This window comes from Macrobrachium rosenbergii, chromosome 1 (genome assembly GCF_040412425.1).
Source record: "Macrobrachium rosenbergii isolate ZJJX-2024 chromosome 1, ASM4041242v1, whole genome shotgun sequence".
NCBI classification, from domain to species: Eukaryota; Metazoa; Arthropoda; class Malacostraca; order Decapoda; family Palaemonidae; genus Macrobrachium; species Macrobrachium rosenbergii.
The window spans coordinates 60,683,972-60,705,103 of NC_089741.1; the positions used below are offsets into that span (position 1 = coordinate 60,683,972).

Sequence of the window (21,132 nt, forward strand, 5' to 3'; positions counted from 1 at the left end):
CTAGTAATCCTGGACATTTGCAATACACCATGGCTCAAATTATAAAGAAATGGATGCCAAATCCTACCTGCAAATTTCAGGGTCCATGGCTCGTTCCCCCTCAAGAGAATATAAAATAATCCTGTATACATCAGTCCACCATACAGGCCAAGAGGCGTGTGGAATGAAGGCCGAACATTGCGAGCAGCATACAACTCCTTCCACACCCATGACGATCTTAATCTTTCCTCATAAGACACTGGTTCAATTCCTGTAAAGAAGAATCCTGATGACATTTATCTGGAAAAGGATAGTAATTAGTTTAACAGCATCTAAATTACCCTGTGAAAGATTTTTCCTACACCACTTTTACCATCCTCACTGACATGTGCACCTTGAATGGTGCTAGTGGAATAGGCACTTTCAGGAGTTCTTTGCAGTCTCACTTAAGCCCAAGCCACACTGTTTTACACCTTCAAAATTTTTATTAATTTCTTTTGTTCTCTCACCCACCATCCAACTTATTTACCCTTGTCCTGCTTTGCTTTTCACAGCCTCACCTGAAAAATGCTTTTCACAGCCTCACCTGAAAAACAAGTCATTCAGACCAGCCCTACAAATCAAGGCATGTGACTGGTTAGTAAAATTCCTTATAATAATAATAATAATAATAATAATAATAATAATAATAATAATAATAATAATAATAATAATAATAATAATAATAATAATAATAATCCAACTGTCTAATTGTCAATCACTTTTCATAAATTACTTACAGACCTTAAGACCAAAAGTTGCAATAGGTTCACATTACTTTATGAATGGCTAAATGCCATGCAGTGAGATTTTATAACGGGCAATTAACCAGACCAAAGAGTTAAAAATCTTAATGCTGAGGGTCTGGCCTGAAGGATTAGTGCTGACAAAAAGAATGACATTCATTAGATTTTATACAATCTGTTGTATTTATACATTTTATAAAACAAACTACAACTTAATATAAAATTAAAATTGGATTACCTGTGAGTACTGATGACAAATTTTCTTTCAGGGATTGATGTGAAACAATTATCATTTGCTCCTCTTGAAATATGGGCATTTACCATACATAAATTTGTTAATACTATGTAGTACTACATTTTCTAGACAGGAAACTGGGTCATTGGGGTGAACATTATGTAACAGTATGTTGAATGGGTGTACCCATTTCTCAAGACAGGGTCATAAAGTTCTACATTTCTTTCACACTGCACTGATGGCTACCATCTCTTAAAGCAAGTTTAACCTTTAATTTTATTATCTATTCCATCACTCTACAAATCCTCTCTACTATTCCTTATAATGGACTTCAGTGATGTCACAATCATTTATGAAAATCTGTAATTTGATTTAACTGTAACTGCTGCAGACTTGGCTCCTTTACCAATGAAACACAATAAGTTTTCTCATACAGTTCAGGTAGTGATTAAGTATGCCAATTTGACAACAGCAACAATTGACAATTAAAATAACTGTAACACCCCAATTTTTAACAAGTATATGTACAATATGACATTCACAATGTTTTCCTCAAAAACAATCTTCCTCCACATCCCCTACTGACTCTCTGCTAGATCTTGAACACATGGCTGATTAGCACAAGCTCAAAAATTTAATGTTTGTAGATGTGAAATAACTATGGATATGGGGAATTTCTGGTTTCCAAAACACCTTATACAAACAAGTAGTATCAAACCACCAGAAGTAGTAAAAATAATCAAGCATCTAACCAAAGAAAACAGAATAACCAAGACAAACCCAATACTGACAATATTAGGCAGTCCCCGGTTATCGGTGATCTGGTTTTTCGGCGCTTGTCTAACAAAGAAAATTGGCAATTTTCGGGGCCGATATGCACCGATTTCTGCTTATAGGCACCTATAATCATGTATTGGCACCAATACATACCTAACTGAGGTGCCAATAACTGAAAATTGGCCACTTTCGGGGCTTATCGGTGCCGATAAGTGCTGAAAGAGTGCCGAAAATGGTCAATTTTCGGTTATTGGCGATTTTCGCTTATCGTCATGCTGTCAGAACAGAACCCCCGCCGATAGCCGGGGACAGGAAATATAGGGAGAGATAGGGAGGATTTTAACAATTAAAATACTAACAGGGAAGGTTATAACCTTGCAAAAATTTGAAATGACAATAAATGAGACAGAACACTGAAAGGTAAAATAAAAACAAAATAAACAATGGAGATAAAGACCATTTACGCAGCCTAGCAATTCGGTGGCTATGGTTACTGAAAAGATGATAGACAAATATTGACTACTTTTACATTACAAAATGGACAATGTATAAAAAATTACCCTTCCAGGATATATTACAGGCCTACCATCTTGGAGACAAAACAGAATATGCCATATCTGCCAGCATATTAGATGCAACAACGCATAAGAGACACCCCTACTATATGAGGTTACTTTGAACAAAAAACCTTTGATGAAAAAACATACTGTATTCTGTGTAGGTGGTGGGAAAAAAAATATTCGACTACCCTATTCCTGTGATCTTTTGCATATGCTATGATTTATATCTTGAATTTTGTTTCTGCAACATCTTTGTTCCTTTTGCACTATGGATTTAAACTTTGAGAAAATTCTATGATAAAAATGTTCAGGCCATAAATCAACTTCCAATTGTTTTTTATATATCTCTCTACTCTTTACATTTTGGTAGTTGCAGGAATTGTTACCAGGGAATAGCAATATCACTACTGTACCATCGTTCATTACTCATCTGAATGTTATTAAATTGTTTTACTAATAATAAAACATAAAAAAAATTTCCCAATCAATTCACCTTTTATCTGTTACCTATGATGAACAACTTTGAGGCCATCAGCAGTCAGCATAGTGCACACTCAGCAAACATGCTACTAAAAAAGTAGAAACACAACCATTCCTAGACATCCATGAAAACAAATTCAAGTTATATCTTAAATTGTATTCATATATACATCTAAACCTAAAGGAAGCCAATACATACAGGGATACACAGCATAATGTCAGTAAGACTCCACTCAAATTAACTGCCTTAAAAAATGACCTAGACCACCTATAAACACCCCATAATGTCACATATACTTACCAAGTAATTATATAGCTATACTTTTCCACTCGCACGGCAGCTTAAATTTTAAAAATCACGGCAGCGCTTCTATTGTTTTCGTGTAGGTGACTATCCCGCCCACTATTGGGGAACAATAGGAACAACAAAGTATAAAACATCACTTCTTTTGTGCCTTTATGTCCATGAGAGGGGAGGAAGGAGGGCTCCTATCCATAATTACTTGTTAAGTATATATGAAATTTAATTTTATCTTGAAAATACCATTTTCATATAAGTAACTTACCAAGTAATTATATAGTTGAATCCCATATTGATAGGTGGTGGGATCCAATGGACATGTTCTACTCAAAAACATTCGGTCATAAAAATGAATTTGAAATGGACAATTTGCTAGCACTGAGACAATGCTTGTTGTTTCCTTACCTGGTAAGAGAGCTACTGCAGGTGATTACTGCCTCTAGTCGGTGCTCATCTTGACCTGCAGTGACTTAACAGAATAGCCACGAGTAGTCTCTATTTTTAAGTGAGGGCTTTGAAGTAAAGGAGCCTTCCGCTTACTCACAAAGCATAAGAATAACTGCCCTTGCTCTGGGCGCAGTACCAAAAAGACAAAAAGAACAGACAACGCAGTCACCTACACTGTAATATAATTAAAAACTATCACCCAACCACTTAAGACTGGTGGGCACTCCAGGTACACAGTACCCTGGCTCCCCAAAAAACTCGACACCCTAATTTCAAGGCGAAGAGATCAGGGATACAAAGGAATGCTTCCAACACCTCTTCCCCCAGTACCATGCCAGCCACCGATAATGGACCCACTGATAATGGACCCAATGTACTGCAATTTTAAAAAATGGTCTCTATTTCTTTCAAATGGTGAGTACCGAAAATGGAATTACACTTCCAATAAGTTGACTGAAGGATTGCTGAAAGTGACAATTATGCCTGAAAGCATAAGAGGTGGCGACCACCCTAATCTCGCGTGTCCTCAACTTAAAAGGTAGGCAGGACGTCTTCCTGGATCTGAATGCGCCTAAGAAATAAGGTTTCTAAGAAAAAATGACAATGCATTTTTTGATCGGGGTCAAAAGGGATTCATGAAAGAGCACCAGAGATAATTGGAAGGGCCTCTGATTCTCTTAGTTCTGTCCACGTAATACCTAAGGGCCCTTTCCTCCTCCACTGGACCGAGGATGTCCATAAGATTTTTAATGGTGAACGAACGCGGCCAGGGGTTGGACATTGTTTCTTTTTTGGCCAGGAAGCCTAGCATAAAGGTACAGACTGTGTCTTGAGTGAAACCAATTCACTTGTCAATGGCCTGTAGTTCACTAATGCGTTTGGCAGTGACCAAGGCTACGAGGAAGAGAGTTTTCTTGGTCAAGTTCTTAAGGGACATGGAACGGAGAGGCTCAAAAGCAGGGCCCCAAGATACTGAGTCAGTTCTTGCTTGCTTGGAAGTCTCGAAAGACTTCATGAGGTCACTAAGATCTTGTGCTAACCAAATCTAGTCCTCTGTGCTTAAGAAAACAGACCCCAGAATAGCTTTATAGCCTTTGATGGTGGATGAAGAGAGGCCCTTGGCAGTCCTCAGGAATAGGAGGAAATCCACAATCTGGGCTACAGAGGTTTTAGCAGACGAGATGTGACAACTGCTACACCATCGACAGAAGACAGCCCACTTGGGTTGGTAGGCTTGGCAAGAAGACTGATGTCTACATCCTGCAATAGCTTCTGCAGCCTGCCTTGAAAATCCCTTTGCTCTGACGAGTCTCCGGACGTCTGAAGCCTGTCAGAGTTAGAGTGGACAGTCCTTGATGGAATCTCCAAAGGTGGGGCTGTTTGAGTAGACGTGGATCTTGCGGAAGCAGTCTGGGAAAAATCCACTAGAAGTTTCAGAAGGTCCGGGAACCATTGCTTGAGTGGCCACTATTGGGGTCACTGTCACATCGATGGAACAGAACTTGAGGACCTCCCTTACCATGTTGAATGGAGGAAGGCATAAAGGTCCAAATTCGACCAGTTTAAAAGTATGGCGTCTGTTGCCCATGCCTGAGGGTCCGGGACTGGCGCACAAAAAAAGAGGAAGACGATGATTCTTTGATGTGGTGAACAGGTCCACAGTCGGTCTGCCCCACAGCTTCCACAGACTGTTGCATACCATGGAGTTCAGGGTAATTCTATCAGAAGGGTTTGTCCCCGACGAGTTAGTTCGTCTGCTAAGATTTTCATCTTTCCTTGGATGAAACGGGTGACTATCCTCACCCGATTCTGGTCCACCCAAATGAGAAAATCCTTTGTGGCTTCGCAAAGGGAGGAGTGGGTCCCGCCTTGCTTCTTTATACAGGAAAGAGCCATGGTGTTGTCTGGGTGCACTCCCCAGCCTACGTCTGAGGCATCTGAAAAGAAGTCTAGATTGGGGCTCACCAGGCACAGCGACTTTCCTTCTAAAAGTCTATCTTTGGATGTCCACCATTGTAGGTCTGACCTTATTTCCGTCCTTATGGGGAACATCACAGAGTCTCTTGCTTCTTCCTGTCCCAATTTACTCTTAGGAAGAACTGAAGAGGCTTCATATTCAGTCATCCTAACTTCACAAACTGTTATATGGATGCGAGAGTTCCCAACAGGCTCATCCACTGATTTGCCAAACAAGACAGAAACGAAAGAAGGCTGAGCACTGACTGTAGGAAAAAGACTATTCTCTTGGGAGACTGAAAAGCCCAAAAACTCAGAGTTTATCCTCATCCTTAAATCCCTAAATAGAGAATCTCCTAAGTCAGAGTCAACTGGGATTTCTGCAAGTTTATCAATAATCCTAATTCCTGGGTGAAGAGAAGAGTTCTCTGAATGTCCTTCGTGCACTGTTCCTGTGAAGGTGAATGGAGAAGCCAGTCGTCCAAGTACAGGCTTATGTTGATTCCTAGAAGGTGCAGCCACTTTGCGAGAGGGGGTAGTACTCACGTAAATACCTGAGGAGCTGTGGAGAGGCCGAAACACAGGGCTCAGGGGGAAATTAGAAGACTCTGCCCTCGAAAACGAATCTGAGATATTTCCTGGAGTGCAGATGAACTGGAGCATGGAAATAGGCGTCCTGCATATCTAGGGTGATCACCAATTGCCCTGTTGAATGGATGATAGCACCAACTGACTCGTCTCCATCTTGAACTTCGTCTTCTGGACGAAGAAGTTCAGAGTGCTGACATCGAGGACAGGTCTCTACCCCACTGGTGACTTAGGGACTATGAAAAGGCAGTTGTAAAAACCTTTCGTTGTACAGTCTTCCACTTCCTCTATGGCTTTCTTCCTTAGGAGGGATGACACTTCCTCTGACAGAGCTGCAAACCTCTTGGAGCCTTTTGAGTAGGCCGTCAATGTGATTGGTGTGGACACTAGTGGAGGGTACTCCTTAAATGGGATTGAGTAGCCCTCCTTCAAGATCTTGACTGTCCAAGACTCCACACCTCTGACACTCCACCTTTCCCAGAAATGGAGGAGTCTGGCTCCCACCGGTGCACGAAGGGCAGAAGCATCACTTTTTTAGATGGTTTGGACAAAATCTCCTTAATGGACCATGCTGTGAATCACATTGGACTGGGTTTTGGAAGAGAAACCCTGTCTGCCTCCATGAAAGGGCTGCTGTTGCAGTGGAGACAGATTTCACAGCAAAGAAAGAAGGCTCTTTGGGGCGTTTGGACGACTGAGCCAAAGGTCTTGGGTCAACTTCTGTAAGTCAGTAGCTATTTCCTTAACAGCTAATTGAGGAAATAGGTACAGTGCTGCTTATCCAAAGGAGAAAACAGTAAAGCAGACTTCTGAACCAAAGTCACTCCCTTTGTGGTGAATGAGCACCACAACTCCCTTTGAACTCCAATGGAGAAAAGGGCCGCAAGCTCCAAGGAGCCATCTCTTATGGCTTTATCTGCGCATGACAGTAGGCCAAGCCAGTCCGCTGCAAAACATCACAGTCCTCGATCTTCCTAGCGAGGGCCCCGACAGTCCAGTGGAGGAAACTGAAAATTTCAAAGACTGAAGATACCCTTCACCAGGTGGTCTAATTCTGAGGGAGCAAACAAAACCTTAGCTGATGAGCAGGCAGAGCAGCAAGCTGAGTCAATCAGTCCTGAGAAGTCACCTTGGAATGAGGATGGGGCTTCTCCCATTGCATGGGGCAGGTATCTCCTAACTGACAATCTCGACGGTGGAAAGGCGAAAGCAGCCTTCCCTTGCACCCTTTTCACTACGAGCCAATCTTCTACCTCCTTAAGAGCTTTCCTCGCGAAGGAAGAAAGGACCATCTTGGAAAGACGAGAGCTGGGATCCACTTAGTTCCTCTTAAGGAAAGTAGAGGCAGGAGAAACTGGAGCAACTGGCTGAGAGTGCGATGGAAAGGTCGCTAAGAAATATCTCAAAAGAGAAGCAAATGCAGAGGGAGTCTGTTCTAGTTACCTCTTCCGCCACATACGAGATTGGTGATAATGACAAGTCTTTGGAAGGTTTAGTCCCGGCTGGAGCTTTATTAAGTAAACCTAGAATGTCTGCCAACTGCTGCTTAATATGTGCAAAAGATGGATCCTCCACTACAGCTACAGGTGAAGAAGTAGACGGGCGCTCGGCTAGCACTGGGCGCTTGGCAGCTGGCGCCAAACTCTTGGCAACTGGTGCTGAGTGGGCCAAGGCAGGCAGTGGGCGTTGGGCACTCAGAGACTGAGACTGTGGTACGTCGCTTGGGAGAGTACACTGGGCGCTTGTGTGGGTGCCTAGACGAAGATGTGGAGCGTTTCTTGCTTGGGGGGTGCTTGGGCGCCAATAGCTGGCACTCTGAATGAGAACACTCAGGTGAAAAATACTCCAGGCTGCGCCATGCACTGCAACCTGGTTGAGGACTGAGAGGAGGATCTCTAGCCCATTTCAAATGGAATGGGAGAAAGCTCTTTGCCGTGACATCTCGAGGGGAAGCAATTCGCCTGTAAAATGCCAAAAATGCCTCTTGCTGGGGCTGGATAACTCTGAGTCCAAAGACAACTGGTGGGCACTGACAGATGCCTTTCCAACGGCTGTCTGATACCTGAGCTACAGGTTCAGTTGAGGGGGAGATGCCCATGGGCAGAGGCCACCAACCTCCTTTGGACCTCTGGTATGTCTTCTCCCAGGTTCAGGGGATTGTGACAGGGACCTTTGTCTGGGAGAGTCGGTGGGATGGACAGCCACCTCCTCCGCTGGCACTGGCACAACACTATTCACTTTGTCCATCAGGACTCTTAGGGATGCCCCTAGTTCACTCACTGTATTGACCACAAGGTCAATTTTACAGTTAAACTTACACTCAAAGCTGGCAATGGCATTGGGTTCGGGAGCATGGGAGCTAGGCACAGGCATGGATGACAAAATATGAGGAGGACTAAGGATGGGGGAGAAGGCAGGGGAAGAAGGAATGGCAGGATCATCAACACTCGGTTTAGGTTCTAAACTAAGAGCCCTAATCTCTGCTCTAGAGGCTGCCTTCCTTCTCCTATCTGTCTAGTTTTTCTAAATGAGATTTCAACACTTTCCACTCCTTTTCATCCTAATCATTGTTCACAGGCAAGATCCTTAGTGCATACTTGTCCTCTACATTCCGAGTAGATAGTATAAAAATTGTAGGTTGCTTTAGTTAAGCGAGTTTTACAGTCCTCCCTACAATACCTAATGCTGGAGGAACTACAGTCCGACATCATCAAAAAGTCACAAATTGCAATAAACTAACTAAATTAAGCTTGAGGGCTACCAGAAAAATGAATGCATTACCAAATCCTGGTAGGATATTCCCAAAATAGCGATGAAACAATCCAAACAAGGTTGTTGCAAAAATCCGATGTTGCATTGAAGACTGGCAGAAAAGAAGTGACGTTTTCTGCTTTGTTGTTCCTATTCTTCCCGATAGCGGGTGGGGGTAGTCACCTACACAAAAAAAATAGAAGTGCTACCACGATTTTTAAAATTTAAGCCGCCACACGAGTCAAAAAGCATAGCTATATAACTACTGTACTTGGTAAGTTACTTATATGACAATGCATTTTTATGATAAAGTTTTATATATACTTACCAAGTAACTACATACAGGCAGTCCCCAGTTAACGATGGGCTCGGTTAACAGCGATCCGGTTTTATGGGGCTTGTCTAGTGACGAAAATCGGCAATTTTCGGCGCTGAAAATCGCTGATTTCTGCTTATCGGCGCCGATACATACCTTACAGAGGCGCCGATAACCAAAAATCGACGCCAATAAACCCCGAAAATCGCCGATTTTCGGTTATCATCACCCCCTCAGAAACGGAACCCCACCGATAACTGGGGACTGCCTGTAGTTATTAGTTTCACTTAACCGCAGCAGTTCTAAATTTGAAAATCGTGGTAATGCGCTATTGTTATAGTGTAGGTAACTAAACCCCGCCCACTACTGGGGAAGAATAGGTACAACAGTGCTGAAGAGCCCAATTTGTTTGAGCCCTAAATCCATGAGAGGGGAGGTGGGAGGGCTTTGATCATGTAATTACTTGGTAAGCAGATATAAAACTTTATTATTAATGAAAATGTCATTTTTATATAAGTGACTTACCAAGTAACTACACAGCTGAATCCCACACTGACAGGAGGTGGGAAGCATGAACATTTTCCATCCAAAAATACTCATTAAAGGAGAAGAATTTGAGATAGAAAGGTTGGTGGAATGCTTGTTGTAACCTTACCTGGTGAGAAAGCTGCAGCAGGAACATACTGCCGCTGGTTGGTGCCCATCTCAACCTGTAGTGACGCAGCAGTAAAGCCAAGAGTTGTCTACGTCAGTGGGAGAACCTTGCAGTCAAGGAATACTTCGAAGACTGACAAGGCATTACAACATAAATTCCCCTGCCCTGGGCGCAGTACAATGAATACAACCAGAAATTCATTACCACACAATATTAAAACCATCACCCAACCATTAAAAACCAAGGACTGTTGGGTACTCCTGGTAAACGGCACCACCAGGCATCCCAAAACTCAGCATCCTTTAACAAGGCGAGGAGATAGATGGATTGGAAGGGATGTCCCCGATCCTTCTTCCCCAAATATCATGCCAGCCATGGCCAATGGGCCCATGTACTGCAATTACTATAGACTGTCTCCACATTGTGCAATTAATGGGAGGTGAACACTGATTTTGACTTCCACTACGCTGATTGGAGAATCATGGAGTGAAACGTTCCTTCTTAAAAACCAACGAAGTATTTATTGCTCTTATCTCATGAGCTTTTACTTTAAAAACAGGAAGACTGTCTTCTTGAATCTAAAGTGTGGCTTGGAAATAATACTTTAAAAAGAATGCCAATGCATTCTTAGATAATGGTTGCGAGGGTTTTTTTTTACTGAACACCATACATTCTGAGTGGGACCTCTAATCCCTTTGGTCCTAGCTAAGTAGTACTTAAGTGCTCTAACTGGGCAAAGAGTTCTCTCCTGGTCTGCTGGCCCAAGGATATCTAACAAACTCTTGATTGTGAACGAATGAGGCCAAGGGTTGGATGGGGTTTCATCCTTTGCCAGGAATCCTAGTGTGAATTAGCGGACTGCATCTCCTTGCAAAACCCCACTCGCTTACAGAAGGCGCGTAATTTGCTGATCCTCTTTGCTGTAGCTAAAGCAACTAAAAAGAGTCTTCCTGCTTAAATTTCTCAGCGATAAGGCACGAAGGGGCTCAAATGGAGGGCCAGAGAGCCATTTGAGGACGACATCTAGATTCCAGGCGTCTGATATAGACTCCTCTTGCTTGGAAGTGTCTAGGGACTTAATTAGATTGCTTGTCTTGATTAGCAGACAAATCGAGACCTCTATGTCTAAACACAGAGTTTAGCATAGACCAATAACCTCCGATTGCAAAGGTGGCAAAGCCACGAGAGGACCTCGGAAATATTAAAAAATCAGGTATGTGCTAGAGAGGTTTTAGAAGACGATACACCACGTCTTCAGCACCAGTCACGAAAGACTGTCCACTTCTGGTAGTCATTAGCAAAAGACTCACGTCTGCACTTGGCGACTGCTTCTGCAGCTTTCCTTGAAAAACCCTTCGCTCTGACAAGCTCCCTGAAAGTCTGAAGCCTGTCAGAGCTGGAGCAGATAAGCCCAGATTGAAAAGATGGAAGTGAGCTGCTTTAGAAAGCTTCTCTTCTGGGGTAGAAGACTGGGGAAGTCTATTAAGAGACTGAAGGTTGAACCCTCCTCCTGTGGCCAAAGCAGAGCTACATGGCGTCATGGACCGCGTTGGTGTGGGTCATGAACTTGTTTAGGACTTCTCTCACCATGCTCTACCGGTGGGAAAGGCGTGACATCCAAGTCCGCCAGTCCTGGAGCATGGCATCACGCAGCCCATGCCGAGGTCTGGGGCTGGAGACAGAAGACAGGTAGGCAATGGTTCCTCGACGTCGCAAACAGGTCTACCGATGGTTTTCCCCACTATTTCCACAGGTCGGTGCACACCTGTGGATACAGCGATCATTCCGTTGGAAGGACCTGTTTGCAGCGACTTACTCGTCTGCAAGAATGTTTAACTTTCCTGGATGAAGCGAGTTATTATCCTGGTACGGTTGATCTCTGCCCAGAGAAGAAGATCCTTGGCCACTTCATAAATGAAGAAGGAACGAGTCCCTCCCTGATTTTTTATGTAGTCCAATGCTGTCGTGTTGTCCGAGTGGACTCTGTCTTGCTGCATGTCTCCATCGCAAAATGATGGAGGGCCAAGTGAATCTTCTTCAGTTCCCTTACATTTATATATTGTAATCTCTTTTCTTCTAATGACCACTTCCCGGATATTTCCATGTTCAAAAGCGCTGCCCAACCCAGATCAGACGCGTTGAGTACAACGTTAGGTCGGGGCTCAGCGGGTACAATGACTTTCTTGCTAAGAACCTCTCCTCTGCAAGCCACCACCGAAGATCCTCCTTTATCTTGGGAGTGATGTCTTGGGAGTGATGAGGAAAATGAAGGAGTGAGTCTGGCATAGTTTTCCTCTGCCAACTGGCCCTTAAGAAGAATTGCAAGACTCGTGTGTGTAACCTTCCTAAAGGCACGAATTTCTCAATGGACGAGAGTGCCTAGCAAATTCATCCACTCGTTGGCTGTGCACGATGGGCGACAGATATGAAGCTCCTTATGTTCTTCAGGCAGTCTTAAATCCCTTTGTGGGATGGAAAAGTCTGAAAAGTCAGAGCATTGATCCTCATCCCCAAATACAGAATTGACTGTGTTGGAGTAAATTGGGATTTCTGAATATTGATTAAAAGACCCAACTCTTGGGCCCCTAGCAGAATCTTTTGAAGGTCCTCCGTGCATCTTGTCTTTGATGGGGAGCGTAGTAGCCAGTCATCCAGATATAAACAGATGTTATATCCCCATAAGATGGAGCCATCTCGCTACAGGAGCAAGAGCACAGGTGAATACTTGCGGGCTGTGGAGAGCCGAGCAAGAGCCTGAACTGAAGGACCCTGCCCTGAATCACAGACATGATGCTTCCTTGAGTCGGATGTACTGGGACATGGAAGTCGCATCCTCCATGTTGATTGTTAACATCCAGTCTCCCTGATGAATGGCTGACAGGACTGAGTGATTCATTTCCATTCTGAACTTGGTGGTGGTCTGCACAAAAAAGTTCAAAGCACTGACGTCCAGGACCAGTCTTCAACCTCCCGACACCTTGGGGACAATGAACAGAAGGTTGTAAAACCTCCCTGTGCTTATGTCTTTGACCAACTCTACAGTTCCTTTCCTGAGTAAGGACGATACTTCTTCCTTCAGGGCCAAAAACTTCTCCGAGCCTTCAGAGTAGGCTGTTAACCCGATGGGCAAGGATGTCAGAGGAGGTTTTTCCCTGAATGGGATGGCATAGCCCTCTTGTAGGACTTTTACTACCCCAGGGTTCTGCGTTCCTGGCTTCCCATTTGTCCCAAAACTGGAGAAGCCTGACTCTTACAGGAACACGGAGAACCAGAACCTCACTTGTGAGAGGTCGGTTTGGAGGACAACTTCTTGGTTGGCCGAACTGATCGCAGATTCGAGCGCAGGCGGGGCTGAAATTTAGGCCTTCCACCTCGAAAGGGCTGCTGCTGCAACAGGGAGACAGTTCTCGTGCTGAACGAGACCGAAGTGCCACAGGTTGGTTCCTTGGCACGCCTTGTCGACTGCATCAAAAGGTCCTGTGTCGACTTCTTCTGTAAGTCTAATGTGATCAGCTCTATTGTAGCTCTTGGGAATAAAGCTGACCGATCTAAAGGTGCAAACAGGAGAGCCAATCTTTGTGAGGGAGTAACACTTTACAAGTAGAGGCGCACCACAGTTCCTTTTCTTAAGAACCCCCTTGAAGAATAAAGTAGCCAGCTCCTGGGAGCCATCCCTAATGGCCTTATCCACGCACATGAGTACTCCCAGCCAGTCCGCAGCGAAGTCCTCATGAATTGTAATACAGTCTTCTATTTTCTTGGCCATCGCCCTCATTGTCCAGTCCAGGAAACTGAAACTTCGAAGACTTTAAATTCCAAGACGAGAACATAATCTTAGTGGAGTTAAGAGCCGATCTCTGCTTGAGACCACAAGGCTGAAGAAGTACCCTTGGGAGGAGGCAGAAACTCCCAGGGAAGGCACTTCCCAAGTGGAGTAGGACGAGTACCTTCTTGGCGACAGATGGGAGGGAGGTGCGCTGAAAACCGCCTTACCAAGCTCTCTCTTTGGTAGTCTAGAGGACTCTACTGGCTGTCTCATCATGGAGGGTGAACCAGGTGATGATGGGGCCCTCGGAGAGAAGAAAGCTGGATCACAGAAGAGGAAGTGCCTCACGAGCGCCAAATACGCTGTCACAGGATGTTCCTGATTAATGGCTTCTTCAACAGCTTCCTCACTGGATGAAATGGGAGAAGGAGCTAAGTCCGCCTGATCCTGCATAGCAGCAGGTTGCTTTTGTTAAAGTCCAAGGATGTTATCCAACTGCCGTTGGATAGGTTCCAACAAAGGATCCATGATGGCAGGCGTTGGTGCCAAGCGTACAAAAGGCAAGAACTCTGACACATTGCACTCGGAAACTGGGCGTTGCTCAGCGGTAAGTGCTTTCGGACACTGAAAAAGTGCTTTAGGCAATCGCTTGGACACTGGGTGATCCGACACTACTGCATATGCTCAGACATTGGGTGTTCGGACACTGTGCGCTCAGAAGTTGGGTGCTTCGACACAGAATGGTTGAACACTACATGTTCGGCTCCTGGATGCTCGGACAACTTGGATGAGGAATGCCACGTCAAAGACCGGCTCACTGTCATTGAAGTGTCATGCACAAGCCGATTGGGACTGAAGTCAGGTGTTCGGACACTGGGCATCTGGACACAGGACAATTTGACACTGTACGCTCGGACAACTTGGATGAGGAATACCGCATCAAAGACTGGCTCTCTGTCACCAAAGTGTTATATACAACCAGCTCAGGACTAACCCAAAAACTGCAGGAGGGAAGAGGACTGTGCTCTTGTTCCCTGGGAATCTTAAGTGGGGGCACGGAAGCGCGCTCAGCGGAAGAAGCATGCCTTTTCAATGGCCTTGACACTTTTGAAAAACGTTTACGTTCCCTGTCTGCATTGGTGTCCAAACCACTGGACAACAGAGCATGCACATCCGTATCGAAGCCTTTCCAATGGCAATCCGCTGAGTCCTGGGTTCGATCAACAGACTCAGTTGAGGGGGCATCTACCCGTGGGCAAACCCTGACCTCCCTTGGACTTCCGATTTACTTCCTCCCGGGTTTTTAGAGTCTAACGTGACCTTTGTTTGGGAGCATCGTTGGGATGAGTAGTCACTTCCTCCACTTGCACTGCACTTGCACCAACACTAATTACACTTACCTGGTCCATAAGGGCCTTAACCGAAGACCTGATCTGGGATACAGTATTAACAAACAGACCAAACTTTTGGTCAATTCTAGCTTCTAGGCTGGTGATGGCATCAGGTTCAGAAGAATGGGAGCCAGGTAACAGAGTTTGAGGAAAGTCAGAGGGCTGGTGAATGGGGAGAACACCGTTACAGGTGCAGAAGGCACAGGCTGAGAAGCAATATGCGATTTCAGAGTAGAATCTGACCAGCTAAACCTTTAGCCTCAGCTCTAGCAGCTGCCATTCTCTGTCTGTCTCTTTGGAGTCTATCGAGATGTGCTTCCAAAACCTTCCATTTACCCTGATCCCAGTCTTTGTATTCGTTACATTCAAGTTCAAATGAGCAAATTTGCCCATTACATGGCAACACAAAGCGTGCCAGTCATACTTAGCAGAAGTACGTATAGTATTACAGCCTTTGCTGCAATACCTAATACTAGACATGCCAGAATCTGACACAATAAATCACAATAAGTCACTAGTCTGAATAATGAACTAGCTAAGCTGATAAATAGCAGGTTGCCAACACGAATGAATACTTCACCAAAGGCGAAAGATATAGCCATCCGGCGAAATTCAAATCAGCTGCCCAACCAACTGTTGTACAGTCATTGACTGGCAGAAACGACCTGGGCTCTTCAGCACTGTTGTACATATTCTTCCCTGGTAGTGGGCGGGGTCTAGTTACCTACACTAAAACAATAACACGTTACTGCAAATTTCAAATTTAGAACTGCTGCGGTTAAGTGAAACTAATAGCTATGTAGTTACTGGGTAAGTTACTTATATAAAAATATGTTTTCCTTCATATTACTGTAGAGAATATCCAAAATCATTCACTGAAAATCAATCCTAAGAACCCTACAAACAACCAATAACGTTAATAACATCAATGACCAGCATACTTGAATAAACCGATTTTTATTTTTCCTATTATTTACAAAACACTGATAGAAAGCTGAAAACAACAATTATTCAAAACTGCTTAAGGGAAGATATGAATATCCCTTTCAATTTTAGACAATGATTATTAATAGATTTTATGCTTTTTTTTTTTGCTCCATATACTTTATTAATTTATTGAATTCTCATATTGAATTATCATTTACATACTTATTATTATGCCATTGCTTTTATGGACTACAGTATACTATTTATAGACGTTGTTACATACAGTGCTCTCTCTCTCTCTCTCTCTGGCATCTAACTCTAAAAGCACTTGACTAATCACATCCAAGGTTACATTTATTTATTTCCCAACAGTTTCTTTCTCATAACATTTATTTTAATTACTGTATTACTAAACAGTACACTGTTTACTTTAGTATGTGTGTACTGAACTCACCTTTTCTTACAAACTAACACATGAAACTAAGATACTTTGATTGATTATTGCTAATGATGTTTATTATTTATCGTATTCTTATTTTTGCTCGTTTACTTGACCACCCATATATTCATCAATAAAGCTTACTCTACGTACACAGCTACATTAGATGCAAGGTGATTTTCTAATACCTTTAAGGAAAAATGTCTTACAAGCCAGCAAATACTGTACTGTAAAGTGTACACATCTCCTTTATCCACTGGAACAGCCAAACATTTGAAAATGTGTATTACAGAACTTGTAATTTCAAACATAACTACAAAGAAGTTTGCATGATCGACTAGGAATATACAAACATAACTACGAAGTAGTTTGAGTGATTCAATAGGAATAAAAAATCAAAACTACATAGTCTGAGTGATCTGATAAGAATGTACAAACATAACTATGAAGTAGTTCGAGTGACTGAATACGAATATGCATTTCTCTAATTATTAAAAATCAATATAACAAACTACAGACCTTCAAAAGACATTTAAAAACCTACCGCTGAACTTTACTATTACAGTACAAGAAATTACCGTGAAAAACAAAAGTTGGGTCACAGAGGCTTAAAAAAAATTAGGATTAATATTCAGGTTCACTTTGCAAACAGAAAACATAATTATTACTTATTAACAGCTTCTGCAACTTATAATTATTACTTACCAACAGCTTCTGCATTGTTTTCATCAGTGATGGCTTCAAATATACTCTCTGCTGCTATCATTGCACTCTTCATAGCATTGTGGGTGCCTTTAATTTTTGGAACATTCATAAAACCAGGGGAACATCCAACAAGACAACCACCTGGAAAAGTTAGCTTTGGGATACACTGGTAACCACCTTCATTCAATGCTCGTGCACCATATGATATTCTGAAAGATTAAATTAATCTTAAAAATTGTTAATAAGATGAAAGATTAAATCAATCTTAAAAACTGTTTATTAAGACTACCTCCTGCTAATACCATTAATGGTTTACCCAGATAAACAAGTTAAAAACTGAACTCTAACAAGGCTGGCCTGAAGGGTTTATTCTTAAGGGATATATACTATTAGAACTGATTTAATATTTTAGAACTTATTGAAAATCTAATAATGCTGAAGACTGGCAAAGCTTCCTTCAAGGATTTGTTCCAGATACTTGATGTGTTGTTGGTTGAGAGTTGGACAATAAAAATACACTTAATTGTAAGCAATGCTACGCATTCTCTACATTCAGGAACTGCAGCACGTGGTTTATTCATTAAATTTCTATGGGTCAAATGAGGGTGACCCAATCCAGCAGTTGGTTTAATCTGTTTTTATTTTTATTGTCAGAATCATCATTCTACAGCACCTGTCATTAACTAAAGGTAATAGGTTTATTATTACTAACAAATCACTGAAGGAACAGGTATACCTGATGCAGTCACAGTAATAAAGACAGCACAACTCATGGAAAATTTTTCAGGAATGTGATATATTTCTCAAATTATTAAGAATTAAAATTGTCAAAAAAAAAAGAAAAAAAAAAAAAAAACCTGAATTTAAACTCCAATCAGAGAACTCAACAACAATAATTCTTTCAAGTTCAGTATCAATAAACAACTATAGTAGTCACTGCTGTAGTAACCTCTGCAACTTACCTGGTACCACCTCTCAAAATGGGTTCAACTGATGGATGATGTTTAAACCTTTGGAATTCCCTAAAAGGGCTCAAGTACGGGTTTGAGTAATCCAAGGCGACAACAAGACCTATTGCTACACGAGGCGTTTCTTCATTAAGATGATACAAAAAGGAACCACCATATGTATTTCTGAAATCAATTCATTAATAATTAACACAAGAACTTTTTAAAGCTTAATTCATACGTTACTGAAAACAATGTGAATACATTACTTCATGCATTAACTAACCTTGTCACCGAAAATATTAATGAAAGAACTTTTTGAATATTACATTATTTCAAGTGCATTACATAACTTAGGTCTTTATTACAATGCACTCATCATTCTAATATTAGAACCTACTTTAATAACTGAACAAAAGAAAGAATATGACCATTTTCATCCATTTTACTCACTTATCCAAGGGCCATCCAACTGTATGCTCTATACATCCTGGGTCATGCTTGTCTGGACTAATTTCCCAAACTTCTTTCAAGCCAATGGCATAAGTCTGCGGTTGACAATTTTCTCTTAAATTAAACTTGTTATACAGTTGCTTGGCTAGGTGGCCATGGCATCCTTCAGCAAAGATTGTACATTTGGCACGCAATTCCATTCCACGAGCAAAGGAGTCCTAAAACAAAAAAAGTAGTTTACAAAATGAGATCTGAATCCAATTACAATCTTAGGACTGCTTACATAGGCATATAAAATTATTTCAATTATTAAATAGTAAAATTTAGAAATACCTGAACCCTTCTGTACTGACTAATACACATTAATAACTCAATCCACTAGCTGACTGAAGTTTCTGGATTTCATCTGATTGATAATATATGGTAACTTGCTAATAAAGAACCATACTTCAAGATGGGCAACATTATAACTTCAGTGCAGCACTGCTGAAATCAGCATAAGGAATTTTATCATCTTTCAAATGCCTGGATGTTACCTCTGAATGGTAAAGATACTTCATCTACTCGTGAATGGGGGAAGATATAATCCTGTATACAATAACTACCAAGACTGCAGGGTTCACATCAAGAATGCAAACACTGAAAGATGATTCCACCCTTTACTGAGAAATATGAAAAAACAGAGCAACACTGAACAAAAAGCCTGTTATGACACACAACTAACAAACTATGAATCAATTTTGATATTTGGTCTGCTGGAAAAGTTGAAGTTTTCCTTACTGGTCTGTATTCTTTTCTTCATCCCGGTTTCGAGTATTGTACAAATATGATGATGCTATGCTGCTAACCTTCCCACACAATTTCATCGAAGACCAACCCTACCTTCATTCTATATATTAAATAGGATCCTCTGTAAGGTTTAATTAGAGAGGTTCCTTAAGTATATGATACCAAATGTTCTTTGCCATGTCTCCCCAGGCCCACCTTCATTGCACTCTTTCACTTTTCAACAGTTCCTTTTTCTCTCTTCCCTTAAGATGTCCAACTTCCAACTTATTTTACATGCCTGACACCAATTTCCATGTAACATTTAGGACAAAAAATCCTTCAGGCTAGTCCCATTTGAGTCTAGATTTGACTCAAGTGTCCAGTGAAATAACTGAATAATAAAAATAAAAATAAAAATAACAACAATAATAATAATAAATGGGTGCCGTGGCAGAGTGGTTTAGCTCATCGATGGACTGGTTAAGCAAAACTGGGGCTAGTCAGTCATTGGATGGGTGACCGCTCTCCTCGGCGTTGACTCCTTGGGAAAAGATCTTCACCATAATTTCCTCAGTCTACTAAGCTGTAAATGAGTACCTATTCTCGATGGGGTAGGATCCAGCTATGGGTTAAATAGCAAAACTCAGCAATGATGAAAATAAATGAAAGAATAAGCGACAACAACGTAAATGGAATCTCTGGCAACAGAGGAGCTTCGTCCGGCAGCCAGGTATACTGTACAACCCAATCGACGGGGAGGCGTCATCCAGCAACTGACCACCACAACAACAGTAACCAGCAACCAGAGACTGGAGCTACAGACGCAAACCAGAAGAAGAAATGGGCAAGAGAAGAAAATAAGGAAATATGGAGATGCTACATCAGCAGCAACCCAACAGAAAGAGGATACAGCAGAAGACTGGTCAACATCTGGAACGAGAGAAATAACACCCGTCAAACAGAACAGAGGCTGGCAGACCATGTATGGAACATAAAAAAAAAGAACAGGCTCTCCACAACAGGAAGTCAAACAGGAAGTGAGGAGCTGAAAAGAGAAATAACACCTAGCAACGAAGGACAAGAGGATGAACTAAGAGACGATAACAAAGAAAACGACAGGAATGATGAGCTACCAAACGATGACACACGAGGAAACACCAAAGATGTAACAGAGAGGTTGGAATGGGTGGAAAAGATCAGACAATGGATGAAGCCAGATACAGAAAGAACAAAGATCCCCTCTAAGAAAACCTACAACGCAAAGAAACTAAGGGAAAAAACAAGTGAAGTTAATGAAATAATGAGGCTAATCCACACAACCAGTATCACAGAAAAAAATAATCTGCATGTGCAGGAGCAAGACTAGCAGTAGAACTCATGGGGATACATACATCAACACCATCATCGCAACCAACCCAACAGAAACCAAAACAGCGACCGCCTTGGAAAAGGCGCCTGGAAAAACAAATCATGGTGATGAGATCTAGCTAGAGTAAACTGAAAGAGATGGCAGAAAAGAGGCTAAGAATCAAGAAAACAAGAAAGGATAATGAGGAATATAAAGTACAGGAGAAGGGACTAAACAACACAACAGAAGATATAAAACAGACAAAGCCAAAGCACACAAAATCTAACAGTACATGAACAGGAATAAAGGATACTAACAGAACAAACTCGTCGGAACCAACCAGAAAAGACTCTATAGCCAACTAAGAGGGGAAGACAACCACCAGGAAATTCCTGAAGCTGAACCAAGTAACAGACTCTGGGAAAATATATGGAGCAATCTGGTATCACACAACAAACATGCAACATGGCTCCAGGAAATAAAGGCAGATGAAATGGGGAGAATAAAACAAAGATTCACTGAGATCACAACAGACACAGTCAGACACCAACTAAAGAA

General features: G+C 42.1%; 1 protein-coding gene across 1 annotated transcript in view; it reads right to left on the minus strand.

Annotated features, from left to right (window-relative positions):
- Etf-QO (electron transfer flavoprotein-ubiquinone oxidoreductase) overlaps positions 1 to 21,132 on the minus strand; it is a 72,573-nt gene that overhangs the window by 16,686 nt on the left and 34,755 nt on the right. The window contains exons 6-9 of the mRNA XM_067104677.1: positions 18,459 to 18,676; positions 18,021 to 18,191; positions 17,059 to 17,267; positions 68 to 250 (exon numbers count right to left, since the gene is read on the minus strand). Of these exons, the coding sequence (XP_066960778.1) occupies positions 68 to 250; positions 17,059 to 17,267; positions 18,021 to 18,191; positions 18,459 to 18,676 (781 nt within the window). The remainder of the gene's footprint in view (positions 1 to 67; positions 251 to 17,058; positions 17,268 to 18,020; positions 18,192 to 18,458; positions 18,677 to 21,132) is intronic.